General features: G+C 50.4%; 1 protein-coding gene and 2 long non-coding RNA genes across 4 annotated transcripts; all 3 read right to left on the bottom strand.

Moving 5' to 3' along the window:
• Nucleotides 1-243: 243 nt before the first annotated feature.
• Nucleotides 244-1,485, bottom strand: LOC148813534 (uncharacterized). Of its 2 annotated transcripts, XR_016086244.1 has the most exons (4): nucleotides 911-1,485; nucleotides 653-682; nucleotides 434-545; nucleotides 244-298 (listed from the first exon to the last, which is right to left on the bottom strand). It is a non-coding gene; the product is annotated as an uncharacterized LOC148813534 (long non-coding RNA). The 2 variants fall into 2 exon arrangements; XR_016086243.1 differs by lacking the exon at nucleotides 911-1,485 and having other exon boundaries at nucleotides 653-835.
• A 7,844-nt stretch (nucleotides 1,486-9,329) lies between these two features.
• On the bottom strand, nucleotides 9,330-13,648 carry LOC148813533 (uncharacterized). The gene is made up of 2 exons (XR_016086238.1): nucleotides 13,434-13,648; nucleotides 9,330-10,363 (listed from the first exon to the last, which is right to left on the bottom strand). It is a non-coding gene; the product is annotated as an uncharacterized LOC148813533 (long non-coding RNA).
• A 417-nt stretch (nucleotides 13,649-14,065) lies between these two features.
• LOC148813532 (uncharacterized) lies at nucleotides 14,066-15,704 on the bottom strand. The gene is made up of 2 exons (XM_088908378.1): nucleotides 14,690-15,704; nucleotides 14,066-14,349 (listed from the first exon to the last, which is right to left on the bottom strand). The coding sequence occupies exon 1, from the start codon at nucleotides 15,423-15,425 to the stop codon at nucleotides 14,730-14,732; it is 696 nt and encodes a 231-aa protein (XP_088764504.1). The 5' UTR covers nucleotides 15,426-15,704; the 3' UTR covers nucleotides 14,066-14,349; nucleotides 14,690-14,729.
• Nucleotides 15,705-18,944: the final 3,240 nt, after the last annotated feature.

Raw genomic sequence — 18,944 nt, 5'->3', positions numbered from 1 at the left:
CTGATAATGATCAGAACAGTCCATCTGAGCAAAGTACCTCACTCTGGGGTTCAAGATTGTGTCCCCCTCTGGAATCAAACCTGCAATCCACAGTCAAAAAGCCCTGTTTAATACTGCAGAAGTGTAGTGTTTTACAGAGCACAAGCAGCTGGACTGAGAGAAAGACACAGCTCAAGAGACAGGCAGAGAGACGTCACAGAGACCGACACAAGGAGGAAGAGAAAGACAGGAAAGAGCTTCTCACCTCCATCCCCACTCCCAGCCATACCCGTCTTCCCACTGGCCGCCTCTGGACAACCTGGAAAAAAAGAGGAGAGACCATCAACCCCCAGGCTATATTCCCATCCATACCCGTCTCTCCACCAGCAGCCTCTGGCCAGCCTGGAAAAATAGGGAAAACAGAGACAGGAGAGGGTTCAATCTTCATACATACCCATCTTCCCACTGTCAGCCTCTGGCCAGCCAGGAAAATTAAGGAAAATACAGTCCAATGTCAACCCCAACACCTCATCCATACCCATCTTCCCACTGGCAGCCTCTGGCCTCTGGAAAATTAGGGAAAAGAGAGACGGGGGTGAGCATCAACTTCTTCTTCTGGATATCCTGGAAAATTAGGAAAGAATAGAGGAGAGGGTTCAATCTTCATCCATACCCGTCTCCCCAGTGTCAGCCTCTGGACATCCTGGAAAATAAGAGAAAAGAGACAGGAGTGAGCATCCTACCTCCATACCGTTCTTCCCACTGTCAATTTTGAGCACATCCTGGAAAACTGGGGAAAAGATCACAGAGAAAGAATCCAACTTCTATCCCAACTCCCAACCATACCTGTCTCTCCACTGTCTGCCTCTGGACATCCTGGAAAATTTGAGAAGATTACAGAGAAAACAACCAACTCCTATCCCAAACATACTCATCTCTCCACTGTCTGCCTCTGGACATACTGGAAAATTAGGAGAAAGTGGGGCAGGAAAGAGTATCCCACCTCCATTCCAACTCCCAACCATACCCGTCTTCCCACTGTCTGCCTCTGGACAACCTGGAAAAATACAGTCCAATGTCAATCCCAACACGTCATCCATACCCATCTTCCCATTGGAAGCCTCTGGACTCTGGGAAAATTAAGGAAAAGAAAGACAGGAGAGAGTATCCAACCTCCATTCCAACTCCTCATCCATACCTGTCTTCCCACTGTCTGCCTCAGGACATTCTGGAAAACTACAGAAATGAACACAGGACAGAGCGTCAACCTCCATCCCAACACTTCATCCACACTGGTGTTCCCACTTACTTTTCTGGACATCCTGGAAAACTAGGGAAAAGAGGAGAGAGCACTCAACCCCCACTCCATCTTCACATCCATACCTGTCTCTCCACTGTCTTCCTCAGAACATCCTGGAAAATTAGGAAAGAGTACAGGAACAGGTTCAATCTTCATACATACCCATCTTCCCACTGTCAATTTTAAGTACGTCCTGGAAAATTAGGGAAAAGATCACAGAGAAAGCATCCAACTTCTATCCCAACTCCCAGCCATACCTGTCTCTCCATTGTCGGCCTCTGGACATCCTGGAAAATTAGGATTAAGATGGACAGGAGAGAGTATCCCACCTCCATCTTCCCACTGTCTGCCTCTGGACATCCTGGAGAATTAAGGAAAATACAGCAGAAAGAGTCCAGCCTATACCTGATCTCTCCACCCATACGTGTTGCGAATCGACGTGCCCACTGATCTCAGACCTGGACAGCTCCCGGGCTCGGTAACCCGCTCTGTAGAGTGTAGAGGAGAAGGGCAGCTCTCTGCAGACCACAGTGGCCCTGAAAGCAAGGAAACAGCGCCTGTGTGCTCTGGATGGGGACAGAAGGGACACTGAAAGTCCCCCAGTTTGTGTCCCGTCCCCCCAGTGAAAGGTACTCCGATACGTCCCACACCTGACACACCCAGGTGACACCAGCGATCCTCTAACTCCAGGGAGGGTCTCCTCCCAGTGACGTCTGCTTGGGGCCCTGGGGCCCGGGGGCTATTCTTGATGATGTTGTCCAGGGCTCTCTCTGTTTCTCTGGGGGCAAGTTCAGAATCCTCCCAGGCCAGGTCAGAAGAGCAGGTCAGTGACCCCCAGACCGGAGCGCGACATCCACACCAAGCGAGCGTTACCCCCAGGCCTCGCGCCCAGCTGGGGGTCCGGCGCAGCGAGAGAGCGGTCTGAGGCGAACTCCCTCCCTGTGCTGCGGGCAATCGAGACCCTGGAGACAGGACAAGGTGCAGAGACAGGAGAGCGGCTACGACTGGGCTGGAGGAGACCAGTACTGTGCCTGTGCCCAGGGGAGCAGAGCAACTGGGCCGGAGGAGACCAGTACTGTGCCTGTGCCCAGGGGAGCAGAGCGACTGGGCTAGAGGAGACAGACCGGTCCCTCCCGCCCGGAGCGCCTCACCCGCGGAGACATGCTGGGAGCAGGAGCTGTGGAGGTCGAGGAAGACTCCGTGGTGAAGGGCGACTGGCTTCATCACACAGAAAACTAACACAACAGCTCGTTTCAAGATGAACTGCAGTCCCAATTTCTCAACCCAGTTGTTAAATCTCTTTAGCGAAAATTCATTGACAATTACGCAACATTTTTCAAATTCCAAATTAAGCACTGAGTCGTGAATTTTCTGACAGTACTGAATTGTCGACACTTCGTTGGAAACCCCTGCTCTGGCCTCGGGCGAGAGCGAGAGTTCCCAGGCATCACGATGTGGAGCTGCCCTTCCTGCTCATTAGTCACAGTGATGAGTGAATGAGCACTGATTGTGCAGCAGATATTTCACTGCAGAAACGTGATCTAACGTGCAGAGTTCCCATCCATACCCGTCTCTCCACCAGCAGCCTCTGGCCACCCTGGAAAATTAGGGAAAAGAGAGACACGAGAGGGTTCAATCTTCATACATACCTGTCTTCCCACTGTCAGCCTCTGGCCAGCCTGGAAAATTAAGGAATATACAGTCAATGAGTCCAATGTCAACCCCAACACCTCATCCATACCCATCTTCCCACTGGCAGCCTCTGGAAAATTAAAATTGTCAATTTTGAGTTCATCCTGGAAAATTAGGGAAAAGATTACAGAGAAAGCTTCCAACTTCTCTCCCAACTCCCAACCATACCCATCTCTCCATTGCCAGCCTCTGGACATCCTGGAAAATTAGGAGAAAGATGGACAGGAGAGTATCTCACCTCCATTCCAACTCCCAACCATACCCGTCTTCCCACTGTCTGCCTCTGGACAACCTGGAAAAATACAGTCCAATGTCAATCCCAACACGTCATCCATACCCATCTTCCAACTGGAAGCCTCTGGACTCTGGGGAAAAGAGACAGGAGAGAGTATCCAACCTCCAACTCCTCATCCATACCTGTCTTCCCACTGTCTGTCTCTGGACAGCCCGTCACCTTCCCACTGTCTGCCTCAGGACATTCTGGAAAACTACAGAAATGAACACAGGACAGAGCGTCAACCTCCATCCTAACACTTCATCCACACTGGTGTTCCACCTGACTTTTCTGGACACCCTGGAAAACTAGGGAAAAAAGGAAAGAGAGCACCCAACCCCCACTCCATCTTCACATCCATACCTGTCTCTCCACTGTCTTCCTCAGAACATCCTGGAAAAGTAGGAAAGAATACGGGAACAGGTTCAATCTTCATATATACCCATCTTCTCACTGTCAATTTTGAGTACGTCCTGGAAAATTAGGGAAAAGATCACAGAGAAAGCATCCAACTTCTATCCCAACTCCCAACTATACCTGTCTCTCCATTGGCTGCCTCTGGACATCCTGGAAAATTAGGATTAAGATGGACAGGAGAGAGTATCCCACCTCCATCTTCCCACTGTCTGCCTCTGGACATCCTGGAGAATTTAGGAAAATACAGCAGAAAGAGTCCAGCCTATACCCGATCTCCACCCATACGTGTTGTGAACCGACGTGCCCACTGACCTCAGACCTGGACAGCTCCCAGGCTCGGTAACCCGCTCTGTTGAGTGTAGAGGAGAAGGGCAGCTCTCTGCAGACCACAGTGGCCCTGAAAGCAAGGAAACAGCGCCTGTGTGCTCTGGATGTGGACAGAAGGGACACTGAAAGTCCCCCAGTTTGTGTCCCGTCCCCCCAGTGAAAGGTACTCTGATACGTCCCACACCTGACACACCCAGGTGACACCAGCGATCCTCTAACTCCGGGGAGGGTCTCCTCCCAGTGACGACTGTGGGAAGATCCGACAGCACACAGCCGCTGGGAAGACCTGCGCTGCGGTCATGGAGATCAGGAGGAAGACCCTGAAGCAGACAGGACCATCAGAACCGAGGGACACAGCTCGAGGCTCGCCGTGGGTAGTACTGAGGAGTGACCGAACCCATCCTGGTGGACTCCTCACAAGATCCCGATACGAGCTCCCAAGAGTCGGGATGAGAGTCCCAGCACAGTCCCGTGAGGGTTCGAGATGAGGTCGACTGGAATGACAATGGCGGAGAACACAGGAGACACACACACGAGGTGCACTTCCCACAGAGCCCTGAACTGCAACAGCTTTCCAGAGGTTTATGGCGCCCGAGTCCAGCCATGTTCTCACCCTGAAGGGGGTCTGGAGTCTGCTTGGGGCCCGGGGGCTGTTCTTGATGATGTCCAGGGCTCTCAGCTGTTTCTCTGGGGTCCAGTTCAGAATCCTCCCAGGTCAGGAGACCAGGTCAGTGAACCCCAGACCAGAGCCCGATATCCACACCAAGCGAGCGTTACCCCCAGGCCTCGCGCCAAGCAGGGGGTCCGGCGCAGCGAGAGAGCGGTCCGAGGTGAACTCCCTCCCTGTGCTACGGGCGATCGAGACCCCGGAGACAGGACAAGGCGCAGAGAGAGGAGAGCGGCTACGACTGGGCTGGAGGAGACCGGCGCTGTGCCTGTGCCCAGGGGAGCAGAGCGTCTCGCCCGCGGAGACAGACCGGTCCCTCCCGGCCGGAGCGGCTCATCGGCTCATCCTGCTGGGAGCAGGCTGTGGAGGCCGAGGAAGTCTCCGTGGTGAAGGGCGACTGGCTTCATCACACAGAAAACTAACACAACAGCTCGTTTCAAGATTAACTGCAGTCCCAATTTCTCAACCCAGTTGTTAAATCTCTTTAGCGAAAATTCATTGACAATTACGCAAGATTTTTCAAATTCCAAATTAAGCACCCAATCGTGAATTTTCTGACAGTACTGAAGTGTCGCCACTTTGTTGGAAACCCCTGCTCTGGCCTCGGGCGAGAGCGAGAGCGAGAGTTCCCAGGCATTGCGATGTGGAGCTGCCCTTCCTGCTCACTAGTCACAGTGATGAGCGAATGAGCACTGATTGTGCAGCAGATACTTCACCGCAGAAACGTGATCTACGTGCAGAGTTCACAAGGAGTATTTGTGGGCAAAACCCATCTTGAAATGGAGAGTCATTTTTCTATTGAACTAAAGCAAGCCTGCTTGTTCACAGTGTAATAGGGTCACTTCTCCTCTGCCTCGTCCTGAACTACAGAACACAGCGCCGCACGTACCTGGAAATTCGGTCTATTCTGCGATGTAAACGGGAAGTCCAAGTGGACATTTGACTCGTGTCGTGGTTTGAAACGCACTGATCAATGCCGATTCTCTCTCACCCTGAAATTAAAACAGCGCTGTAGCTCCCCTCTAACCCAGGTGTGTGCGTGAAGACAGGACACACACTGGACCGGCCAGAACCTGGGCCAGACACGAACCCAGGGCCCGAACTGCCGGACGCCGTCACTGGCCTGGCCGCTCCAGGGGTACCAGTCAGAGCCGCAGGTCCTGTCCAGTGTGCCAGCTCACCGGCGGCATCGAGCAGCAGGGGGACAGGGCGCCGGCCAGCGCCGACCTGGAGAGGAGCAGGACAGGGACCCGCCTGCGAACACGCCACTCAGGGTCCTGAAGTCTTCCCCTGGAAGAAACACAAAGACCCATCTGACCATGAACACACTGTCCAGCGGCCGCAGTACCACCTGACACTGGAACAGACCAGGGAACTGGTTCCACTCCCAGACCACTGGGGCCAGTACACACCCCGCCGGGAATCCGTCTCCTTCCCACCCGGAGACCGGCGGCCTGGTCAGACGGGTCAGTCAGACCCCGAAGAGCTGGCTTCGGAAGCACATGTCCGAGACGGGGATCCGATCGGGACCCCTGGCTGCCGGGGTCGACGTTCGCCCCTGGAGGGGTCCTTCGGGGATCCCCAGGATTCCCCCTGTCTGCAGGAAGAGAAGCAGGAGACCCCCCCCCGTCTGCAGGAAGAGAGGCAGGAGAGGAGGAACAGCTGAGCGTCCCCCAGGGACATCTTGAAGACGAGGGACGAGGCGTGTCCGAGCAGCGCACCCTCACTCCCGGACAGGGGGTCCCTCTGACAACCTCCTTCTCCTCCCTGCGGATTTCCTCTGCGAGCCCTGAACCGCCCGCGCCGGACGGGGAAGAGAGGGACCACGCTTGGAGTGGGGAATTGTGGGAAGTGTGGTCGGAGCAGCAGCCCAGAGAGCCGCTTCCTGTGAGCCGCGTCTGGGAGGGAGGAGAACCTTCTGAGCTGCGTTCCGCAGGAGTGAGGTCCGAGGGGTCTCCTGCTCCCCGAATTCCCCGTCCCTGGATTTTACCCCTCATGGCCTCCTAGTAAGATCAGATCACTTCATTGATCCTATACAGGTTCCTGCATGAGGAATGTGTCTTTTCACAGAGCCCAGCCTGCTCTCCATGAGACACACAGAGAGAGAGAAGCTGGGGGTCAGAGCGCAGGGTCCAACGAGATCCCGGCCTCGCACCCAGACAAGTCCGCTCAGTCCTGGGACTGCTGGGTGGGTACCGCAGGATTATTCCAGGATTCGCAGACGGAGCCTCAGCCCTCCAGGGCCTGACTGGAGAGACAGCTGAGTAACAGCACACCGGACCGGAGAGCACAGGCAGGCGTTACCGACTGGAGAGAGGCCATTATGCTCAGAACCTGTGCTGCAGTGTTCAGGCTCCGTCTCCCTCACCCTCGGCTGGGAACAGCACCCTCCTACCTGTCTTCCCACCATCAGCCTCTGGACATCCTGGAAAATTAAGGAAAACAGGAAATCTGCTGTGTACTGGAGTCGCTCCTGACCCTTGACCCCTGACCCCGTGGTTTGTTGGTGTTGACATCAGAGAGCAGGAGACGCAGGTGTAGGCTGAGCAGCTGTTTCAGGAGTCTGAAGGCTCTGTCATCTCAGACAGAGCCCGACCTTCACTCGTCTCTCAAGACAAGATCGCAGGAGAAACAGACCATAATGACAACCGTACAATAATATTACACCTGAGAATCACAGAGTTAATGAAACAGAGACGTCTGAACTCTCTTCCGGTCCTGCTGGTGGTGTTGTGCATAATTAGATTCTAATGCTGGTGCTGCTAATAAATTAATTTGACTAATGTTACCGTTAATAAAATGAACAGTATTTCATCATGTACTAATATCCATAATGGAACTTTAACAGTTCTCCTCTCTCACTAGTAGGGTTGTGGGTTCCAGCCCTGGGTGTGACACAGGAGTGACAGGACTAACCTGACCTTGTGCTCGTGCTGGAGGTTGGTGTTGGACTTGGGTTCGAGAGTGTAGTGTCAACAGCACACTGAACAGGTCCTTGTGGGCGAGAGACAGCAGGAGGTCAGGACACAGCCCTGAGGGTCACCCCCTGGCACCCCGACAGAAGGAGTCCAGCTCTCCACCTGGACCAGGGGCATGGGCAGCTCTTCATCATCATCGTCGTCGTCATCCTCACAGGCTTCAGCGGGCAGGGAGCGACCTGTCTGGCACCTTGTACCCTTCTGTGCTGATGGGGGTACCCTGTCCCATCTTGTACGACCAGTCACACACCCCCTTGTCCTGTGCAGGTCTGGGGGTGCCCTCTCCTGCGTGGTACAGGGTCTGACCTGGCTCCTGCTGGGAATAAACATGCCTGAAGGCAGCCTGTGCTCCACCGAGTCCCGACTGCTCCGGTCCAGAGCTGCTGTTCTGGAGACCCGTCCTGGAGAAACACAGGTGTGTTGTCCACAGGCTCTCTCTCCCCTTCCTCACCTCGTTCAGAGGTTCTGACACCCCTGGGCTCCCCTTCATTACTGTGACACCCCTGGGCTCCTCCTCCTGGTCAGCCCGAGTCTCCGGGGGGGTCCAGGTGCTGGGCTCGTCCCAGAGTCGAGGTCCAGGAGGAGTTTCTTCCTGTTGGCTTCTCCCAGATCTTCCAGACTCCTCAGGCCTGAGCCGGGCTGGGAGGAGGGAACCTTCCCTGAGATCCTGGAGCCCGACGTCCAGACGAGACGACCGGAAAGATGGAGCCGATGGGAGAGGATGAGGGCGTCAGGGCTCCTGGTGTCCGACTGGGAGAGAGCTCCGATGTTGGGGCGTCTGTCCTTCCTCTTGACTTTTTCTCCTTCAGGATTCCAGTGGTACCCCCAGTCCTCCTGCTCTCACCAGACTGGGACCACCAGTGGAGTGAATATTCAGGAAAAACACTGGTTTAGTGTTGAACTATTAACAGTGAATATGCAAGTCAGTAATTATTGAGGTAAGAAACTTACTAGCTTGTGAATGTGCAGTACAGAGGTTATTTCTTAGTGAATATCTGTCAAAGTGACTAACCACTACAGTGAGTTTCCAGTAAATATTCAAGAGACTGTAGAAGTGACTGACCATTAATGTGAATACCCAGTACAGTGAATCTGTAGTAAAACTATTCACAAAAAAAAGTCTGTTAGAGACAATTTCTCCAAATAAACAGCACAAAATTAATCAAGAAGAAATAGATGACTGAATTGCACAGTTTCTATCCAAGAAAAGGGCTCCATGTTGTTTCTCTGCCTGGTTTGTACAGAATATTGAGTCAGGTGCTCCAGCAGGAGTTTCTGACTTCCTCTGCTCTGTGAGCGCCACACTTCTGTCCTGTGAATCACACAGAGCTGCAGCAGGGATGAGTGAGAGGTACCTGCATGGGGACAACACTGAGCTCTTCCTCCCAGTGTCTCCCTGCGCCACAGCCCCCAGTGTCCCCCTGCGCCACAGCCCCCCAGTGTCCCCCTGCGCCACAGCCCCCCAGTGTCCCCCTGCGCCACAGTAAACAGCTCACCTCACCTGTCCCTCCTCTCTAATCACACTCCTTCTGGGCTCAGCAGTCCTTTCAGGAGCCCACCTACAACTGAAAAACAGGATTTATCTGTACAGTGAATTACAGACAGCACTCTGAATACCCAGCATAGTGATGATTACAGTGAACACCCAGTGCAGTGATGATTACAGTGAATACCAAGCACAGCGATTGCCTGTCATAGTGAACACCCACTACAGTTTTTATTATACTGAACACCTGGTACAGTGATCTTTACAGTATTTTACAGTAAATACCCAGTACAGCAACTGTCCATCAGTGAAAATGGAGTAGTGACTATAACATCAATTACCCAATAAAGCAATTATACTGAATACCTAGTATGGTGATTACAGTAAACCCCCAGTACAGTGATTGTCCCTTACAATGAAAACAGAGTTCAGTGATTATTATATTAAATAAACAGTGCAGTGATTATTACCACTCAGTGCAGTGATGTTTATGGTGAACACACAGTACAGTGATTATTAATACCCAGTGCAGTGATGATTACAGTGAACACACAGTACAGTGATTATTAATACCCAGTGCAGTGATGATTACAGTGAACACCCAGTACAGTTATTAATACCCAGCATAGTGATGATTACAGTGAACACCCAGTACAGTGATTATTACAGTAAAAACCCAGTACAGTGATTGTCCCTCACAATGAACACACAGTTCAGTGATTATTACAGTGAACACACAGTACAGTGATTGTCCCTCATTATGAAAACAGTTCAGTGATGATTATACTGAATACCCAGTATAGTGATTATTAGTGAACACACAGTACAGTGGTTATTATATTAAATAAACAGTGTAGTGATTATTACAATGAACACACAGTACAGTGAGTGTCCCTCATCATGGAAACAGTGCAGTAATTATTATATTAAATACCCAGTGCAGTGACTATGATGTTTCATGAGTCTAGAGGCAGCTGTCTGACCAGGATCTTGAGGGAGAGACAGCAGGTCAGGACACCACCCTGAGGGTCACCCTCCCACACCCCAACAAAAGGATGGAGATCCCCTCTCCACCTGGACCAGGGTCATCAGTAGCTCTTCGTCATCCTCCTCTTCCTCACAGGCTCCAGCAGGCAGAGAAGAGGAGGAGGAAGGCAGTCAGGACATCCTGTCCGTCTCCCTGAGACGACTCCTGCTCTGCCCCCTCAGAGTGTGTAGACCCCAGACTGGTCCGATCAGATCCCTGCAGGATCGATGAAGACCAGCGTCACCTGTGAGGGAAACCCAGCGAAGGAGAGACTCACCTGCTCTGCACTCACCTGCCTGGCTGACGGGGGGGGGGGGGGGTCCCCTGTCCCCCTGTCCTCTAACTGCAGGTCTGGGGGCACCCTCTCCAGTCCTGGCTGCCTGGTCCCATTTCCCATCATCAGGGGGAGCAGCCCCCACATTCCCAGTCCCTCCCCACCTGTCCTGGAGCTTCCCGGACAGAGTTTGCAATTGTGTAGGACTCTGTGTGTTTGTGTGTAGGTGGAGCAGGGTTGGCGTGGCGCCTGTCTGTCTCTCAGTGTGAGTGAGCATCGACTCCTGACCCAAGACTCACATCCCACAGCGAATCCCAGAGTCCAGGCCAGGACTGGGAGCAGACCGGTCAGGGGCGAGTCCAGGAGATCCACTTCAGACCTCTGCCGGCTCTCTTCCTGAAGAGCTTCCTGAGAACCTGCTGGAAGGCCCCTCTGAGACACCCGTCCACAGACACGACCACATGAGCCCACAGACACAGCCCTCACCAGCCCACTGCCTGCAGGTGCACCCCCATCCATCACTAGAACCCCAACCTGCCCTGGTCACTCCACACTCGCCATTTCACACCGACGTCTCACACAATAACCGACATTCGTGCAAAACTCCACCAGGTGTACAGAAAACACTGGTTCTGACTGAAATTTTTGATATCTTGCTTGCAAACATACTCCACCATATTGCAAATGATAAGATTTTCCTATAAAGTATTAAGAAACAGCACACATCTACAGTCTAGGTGTTAATTTATAAGAGAAGCCTGTAAAACAAACCAGCAGGACTGGTTTTCAGGGAGAAGCTGTGGAGTGAAAATGACTCAAGACAGAAACAGAACTGAGAACAGTCCCTCTGTCTCAGCTACACTCTCTCTGACTCTCGCTCATGTTAATGTGCATCAGAAGAACCTGTTTGTTGTTTTGAGAGGGTGTAATGTAGCGACCTCTGAATACATGTTTTTTTATTTAACAATGAAAGGATTTACAAACACAACACAAGTAAAATAATCGACTGCTTTCATCTTCCGGTTGTTTTTATATAATGAACTATATACATTATGCCAGCACGGATAACACCAACATGGTCTTTGAAAGAAATAATGTCACAGCCCTGTTTTATTGATGACTTTAAGAGCAGCTGTGTGCATCTTCCGCTATTTAATGTTTTGTTTGTTTTTCCAGCAGTGAAACTATTTTGTAATAAACGAGTCAACAGTGCAACGCTGACAAAAGCACGTCAGACAGAAACTGCACAACGGGTGAATAATATATATATACACACACACACCCGCTAAACCACAGCAACACCACAGACTATACATCACAAAACACAAGACAACCTCAACTTCTCAGAACTGTTTTGTAACCAATCAGCAAAAAGCAAATGATCCTTTTTATCCCCATTAAAACTATTCGCCTCGCGTTGAGAACAGTTTAAAAGACGACAAAGCACGGTGATAATTTATCGTCTTTCCAGCAAAACGCAATGGCAAAAGCAAATGTTTGTGAAGTTACATAACTTTTTCCCCTTACCTTGGAGAAAAACGCTTTTTATTGCAGTAAAAGTGAAGCACCTGGTCAAGTTCGGGCCTTTATTAATGATGACTTTAAGAGCAGCTGTGTGCATCTGTTGCTAATTAATGCTGCAAACAAATATTTTCTATTATAAAAGCATTGCGTGGTTTTTGTGGGTCGGTGTTGTTATATCCAGGGTTGAAAATGTCATTTTACAACAAAAATACTTCACTTGTAGGATTTAATTATCTTCGAACGGTAATATTAAAGCCCTAGTCTATCCAAGACATAAAAATTTAAACTGAACCAAAAAAAAATGGATGTTGTTTATAACACGGACCCAAGCTCAAACATCAGAAAGTGCCCATCGCTTTGTCAAGAAGTACAGACACACACTGCACAGCACACAGTACACACATCCGACAACAGGTGTGTATTTGCTGACAACGCTACACTTTTCAGTTTCCAAATAAATTAACTGTTTTGCAAAATATGGCAAGCGCAGGTGAAGTCCAATAACTTACTAAAGACGAACATAATGTTTGTTTTCACCGCAGTGCAACTATTGTATAATAGACGAGTCAACATCACAACGTTCGCCAAAACACTTCAGATACAAACTGCCCAACGGAAAGTTAAATATTTTTACCCGCAAAAACCACAAAACGCCACACCAGAGACTACACATCACAAAACACCAGACGAGCCCAACTCCTCAGAACTGTGCTCTGTAACCAGATACATCAACACACAGCAAACGAACATTTCTTTCCCATTAAAAATATTCACCTCTCGTTTAGAACAGTTTAAAAGATGACAAAGCACGTCGATAATCTATCGGCTTTCCAGCAAAATGCAACGGCAAAAGCAAATGTTTGCTGAGCTGCATGAAAACGCCTTTGATTGCAGTACAGGTGAAGCACCTGTCCGCTTGAACACAAGTTGCAGCCAAGATGACGACTCACCCCTCCCACCGGTTCAAATAGCCCGGCTGTGGGAACAGCTCCTCTGATAGGTTGAGGTCTCTGTCATTCCCAGCGACTTCTGACCAATCAGAACCTTAAACCCGCCCCCCCTATAGCGCGCATGCCTGGTTTATGTTTTGAAACCCTTCTCTCGTAAGAACTCGAGTAACTTGTGAGGAAACACAGAGAAGTAAAAAAAAAAGTGTCAAATCGCCCTTTTTCAAACTGTAAACATTCAAATCAGCCTCTGTAGGAGCTGCCGTAGTGAGAAACAACATTAAAATAATACATACGTGCTTATTTTCTCCACCACACGGTATTCAAACCTGTATAAATACTGAATAATATTCATAGTGGAAAAACAGTGTATCACTTATATCACTTTTGATATAATCCTTCATTTCAATAATTCTATAAATGACTGTGTCTTTCAGGGGGGGCAGCAGGTCGAGCTGTTTGCAGCTTTTTCTCCACACATAATACGTGTCAGCTCTTTTGCCAACGGCAAACAAAGTTCTTCAAAAATAGTGTAGTTTACCTGCTTTAGCAATCCGCCAGCTTGCATTTTTCCGCGTTTTCGTTTTTATTTCCGTATTTATTTAAAGTTTTTATTTCATGCGCATGGGAGCGAAACACAGAGACGCTCGGTGTATTTTTCTCAAATTAGAACAGTTCTGAAATATTTTTCTGGTTTCACGCTTTCGTGTGCTCACAAGATGACCTGCGTTCGTAGCGCGTATTTCCATGCATTCCTGTGTTTACAACGTTGGCATTGTTCCAAAATCACGCACATTCTCTTACTTCCCTATTTGCTGGAGATACAGTAGCTTTTTTTAAATACAATTGGTCATTTGCATCCGTAGCACGCATTCCTATAGAGTGGTATAGAATTACAGAGTATCTCTTGTGTCCACTGAAGTATTAGCGCGCACTGTATCGCAGTACGTAGGCTGCGTCTTCGACACGTATTAAAATACAAAATATGACAACCCGTCCCGATTTTTCAGCGCACACGACACAGTTCCAGGGTCATTTGGCGTACCACTTGGCGACACTCCACGTACCACTGCCGGTACGCGTACCACAGTTTGAGAACCACTGCCTTAGAACATACTGAGTCGGAGAGAGACAGGAGCGCAGCAGAACAGAGACTGATGGAACCAGGCTGGGTAAAATCGCAGTTTCTTTATTAAGGCACAGGAAAGCAGAGAGAAACGGATCACATCAAGATCTGCACTTCTTGACTGATGTGTTGTGCTTAAACAGCGGTAGCTTTGCGGGAGCTCTGATCCATCCAGCAGGAGCTGTAAAGGCCAGCGGCGACCAGCAGGGGGCGGCGGTGAGCTGTAGAGGATTCCAAGGCAGGGAGGTGAGCGGGACCGGAGGCACTGGTCTCCGAAGTGCCTGTTCAGGGTGGTGGGAGAGAGGTAGAGGGAGGGAGGCAGAGAGAGAGACTGAAAACAGGAGAGAGATGGAGAGAACACCAATACAGGAATTAATCACTAAATAGTTTCATTTCACTGCACAGAAATAAAAAAGAGAGCCCTTTAAAAGCATTTCAAGACTCTCACACGAAAGGAATCCGCTGCCTCCCCTGATGTCCATCACTCATCAGTGCCTCAGTGAAGTTCAGGGTTTAAGTTTCGCTCAGGGAGATGGAATACAGAAATGAGCCATGTAGATACTATCTAGAAAAAGTGGAGTTTTATGCACAACGACTAAAACGGACATCAGACGCTCCGTTACAGAGCTTCCTGTCTTGAGGCTCTAGTGACTAGACGGCTGTGCACTGACCTGCAGTTCTGCACCTTCTGACTGGAGCGGACAGGGGGGTCTACTCGTTTTTCACTGCCAGTCTCTCCATTCCGCCCACACAGTTGTCCCCTGCTTGTTCTTCTTTCAGCTGTGTCTTGTATGAAGTTTCCTTTTTCTTCTCTCTCTTACTGCCGTCAGCTTCTTCCTTCTTGATCTTCGGGACCTGACACCTCCCTCTCAGGGACTCTAACGCTATCTTCTCCCTGTACCTCTCCACCAGGACGGCGTCGGCAGTTTGCATGTAGACTGTGTTGAGCTCCTTGCGCTTGACCACGTCGATGGCCACGCTCTCCAGCCTGGCTGCGGCCAGGAAGCCGATGCTCAACACCTCCGTCGGCGAGTACAGCTGGAACGTGTGGGAGTTTACGAAAGGACGGGCGCTTCTGTATCCAGGAGAAGCACTGGGATTGCTTTCGACAGCAATCTGTCCCTTCTCCCCACCGCCATCAGGCGATTTGACAAAGCAAGGGACAAGTGCTTCATCACTGCTGCCCTGTGAGAAGTCCACATGGTCCTGCTGTCCCCGGAATGTAGCGTAGCCCCTGTCGTTGATCAGATAGTCCAGACGACATCCTCGGCACTGCAGAGGGAATCCCACCTCAATCCCATACCTCCTCACAAACGTCTGAAACCTGGGTGTTTCATCCTCTGTGAAAAGATCAGCTGTTCGGAGCTTCTCTCTGCACCAGCCACGATGAGCATCTGTGCCAGTCATTCTGTGAGAGATGTTGCGTCCAGGAATGACTGGACTATGATTGACTCTGGGCTTATATTACCTGCACCCCCCCGAAAAAAAACAACAGCCCAGACTGGTCCATCTGTTCACCTATCGCAGTCTCTCTCTCTCTCTGCGTTTACAGACTGCAGGCATACCTACCTTGTGCTGTGTTGTGTGTGAGCACGCTTGTGTAACGGGTTGTCGTATGTGGTCACCATGCCAGCTCAGTGCGGTTCTCCGTGAGTCTCAGCATGTTTCCGATAAAACTCCACGTGATCGCTTGGAGTGCTGAGCACACTTTGAGCACATCGCTGGCCGCCTGATCAAACGCAGAGAAAACTATTCTCAGAACAGAAACTATTCTGTGACCGAGCCCGGTTTCTAGAATGTGGTGGTTTTGACAGGAGGGGAAACGAAAGTAAACGACTTGTTTATTCTTCATATCCACAGTTTCAGTTTCGATTTCTTAGACACTACTCAGCTCTGGACCTGCGGAACACAGTACTGACCGACACTGACTGACCACAGAGGAGCTCAGCTCTGGACCTGCAGGACACAGTACTGACCGACACTGACTGACCACAGAGGAGCTGGGCTCTGGACCTGCAGGGACACGGTACTGACCCATACTGACTGACCACAGAGGAGCTCGGCTCTGGACCTGCAGGACACAGTACTGACCGACACTGAATGACCACAGAGGAGCTGGGCTCTAGACCTGCAGGACACAGTACTGACCGATACTGACTGACCACAGAGGAGCTCGGCTCTGGACCTGCAGGGACACGGTACTGACCGACACTGACTGACCACAGAGGAGCTGGGCTCTGGACCTGCGGGACAGTGTTCTGACCGACACTGACTGACCACAGAGGAGCTGGGCTCTGGACCTGCGATGGGTTGATGCGTGTAAAGTGTCTCTAGAATCGAAAGACGCCATACAAGATAGATTGATAAAATAACCCCCCACCGGGAGCTTGTGTTCGCACACGCCCTTCACTCAAACAGGAAGAGATGGGCGAGTCGCTGTCCTGACCGGAGGTGCTTCATGATCACAGCGGTAGATCCGGCAGCAGGAGATGTTCAGGAGATGCACATACTGTAAAGCTCCTGAAGACTCGGTAGAAACTGCAGTTTATCTGCACGACACCTGAAAGATCAACTCTGGACTTCCTGGGGGCAGTGCGTCTGAAACCGCACCTCAGGACATCTGACGCGCTCATACGCTGTTTGTACTCTGCGGGATATATTACAGATATGACATACAAGTGGGTACTGGTCTCAGGAGTCCACACCAGTCGGAAAGGAGTGTGGTCTTTCGGACTGGGAGCTAAACGTGGCTCGTTTCTTGTCAAAGAAGCACGGGTAGTGCGACATCTTCCTTTTCCCGACGAGGAAGACGTGTCTGCGCGGCTGAATGAGGACATGTGTCCCCTGTGGTCGTTTAACTGTCATTTTCTCTATTTAAATACAGACGTCGGGTGTCCTCCTCCCAAACGCTCTGTTTGACACAGGAGCTGTTTCTCGACACTTGCCCACGGACGTCTTGTTCGAGTTTCAGGGCGCACAGGGAAAACCTTTCACATTTTATCTTGTAAATCTAAACTCATCGACCGGGGTTTGATTACAGGAAGAGGGCAGGGTTGTTTTTTTGTCCGTACCCATAGGACTAGAACAATCGCAAGACACGGAGCCAAAGTCTGGTTGGGCTGAAATCCAAAACAATAACTGGAAAACAAAATACCGTGAAGTTAACTAACCTAATTTGCCTCATTGATAATGAAATTAAATAAAATTGAAATAAAACCGCTGGTTTTCACACCGCCTCGGCGTAAGGGCTCCTTACAAGAGTTTTTGATTCAGAAGTTTTTTGTTTTTTTTGGTTTTGGCTTTGTTTTTGTTTTTATCTGAACCACAAAAGGAAATTCAATACGAACACGAGTACACATATAACAAGCATATCGATCACATCGTCAGGGGGTGCATGTTTAAACAGAGTAAAGCGCTTTGAGATGCCACCTTTCAAGGCGCTATATAAAATGAAGTTTATTGTTAAATAAAGATAAGCTTTCATGTCCTCACTGTACCTCTCGAAATCGTCTGTAAACACGCCTTTACATCTGTTTTAAAATGTTCAAACAGCGGACTCTTGTGTATATACTGTAACAGCGTGCCAGTATAATGATGAAGTCAAATACAGGGGCCAGTTTTGTATTGTTTCCAATGGGATTGAAGTTTCTATAAGTTTTTTTTAATATAACAATATAAAAATATAACATAAGAAGTAAAACAAAAAGTATTTGTATCACAATAAGTTTGCAATTCGGTCCAGGAAGATTTACAACAGGACATAACATAGCCGTGTGGTTTCAGAGCTACTGTACATTCACGAAAGGCACAGTTATCATCTACATTCATTTTAAATCGCTGCACAACGATGGTTCAGTTCAGCTCCTCTGTCTTTCTCACAAGCGCAACGAGGTGCTTTCTTGCACGCGTGCTCAGATGCAAAGACATTAAAGGAATCACCAAAAACACAAACACACAACAGCAGCAACAACAAACAAGCCAGTGCAGAGCAGTGTGAGGAGAGAAAAACCAGCGGTGTGAGTAGTACTGCAGGTGTAACAGTGTAGGTGAGTGTAGTCAGGGGCAGGGGTGGAGGTCAGTCATCCGCTGTCTCTGAATCTGGGGGTTCGGGTCTGTCTGCTCCTGTGACGCTCCCCAGCGGGACGGGGGGGGGGGGGGGGGGAGAAGAGAGAGACACCAGGGTGACTGGTATCCCTATCGATAGTCCCGGCCCTCCTGAGACAGCGAGCTGTAAAAATGTCTGCAAAAAAGGGTGCTGTACCCCAGGGACGGACTGGGCCGACCCGATCACCCCCATAACACCTTCCGGTCAGACGGCGAGCTGTAAAAATGTCCGCGACAGAGGGGGGGCTGTACCCCAGTGACGGACTGGGCCGACCCGATCACCCCCATAACGCCTTCCGGTCCGACAGCGAGCCCCACTGGAATCCCACACGCGAGCGCACCTGTGAAATGTGGTCCGGACAGGTGGAGGCGGGCCAGATTTTAGAGTCTGCGGCTCGTACGACGGCGCACAGGTCTCCACTGAAAACACCACGACGAGTTCTGTCGTCGTCAGGCGCGCTAGATCATCATCATCCTCAACAGAAAGGCGATTCTCACTCAAGCAAGAGAACACCGGCAGTCCAGGGCCAGCTCTCTGCTGTGGGTCGACGGGACACCTGTTGGTTTCTCTCTTAGTTACTCGTGGGCTCAACAATGAACCGCACCGCCCCCCATTCCGCTCTGGGGATAATGTTTTGGGGTGCCCCTTGAGAAAACGTGATCGTGCATTCCCTCACGATAGACTATAGGTTGTTTCTTCTGTGGGGGGGGGGGGGGGTCTGTCTGGTGCTAACGGTGGTCTTCATCGGTTTTTAGCGTGAAAATATACCGAGATCGTGGGATTTCAAGGCTAGAATCTGTGCAGAATGGAGGGGGGGGGGG

Source organism: Atractosteus spatula (assembly GCF_055471065.1).
Source record: "Atractosteus spatula isolate fAtrSpa1 chromosome 10 unlocalized genomic scaffold, fAtrSpa1.hap1 SUPER_10_unloc_1, whole genome shotgun sequence".
NCBI lineage: Eukaryota > Metazoa > Chordata > Actinopteri > Semionotiformes > Lepisosteidae > Atractosteus > Atractosteus spatula.
This window is presented reverse-complemented; position numbering and strand designations above follow the sequence as displayed.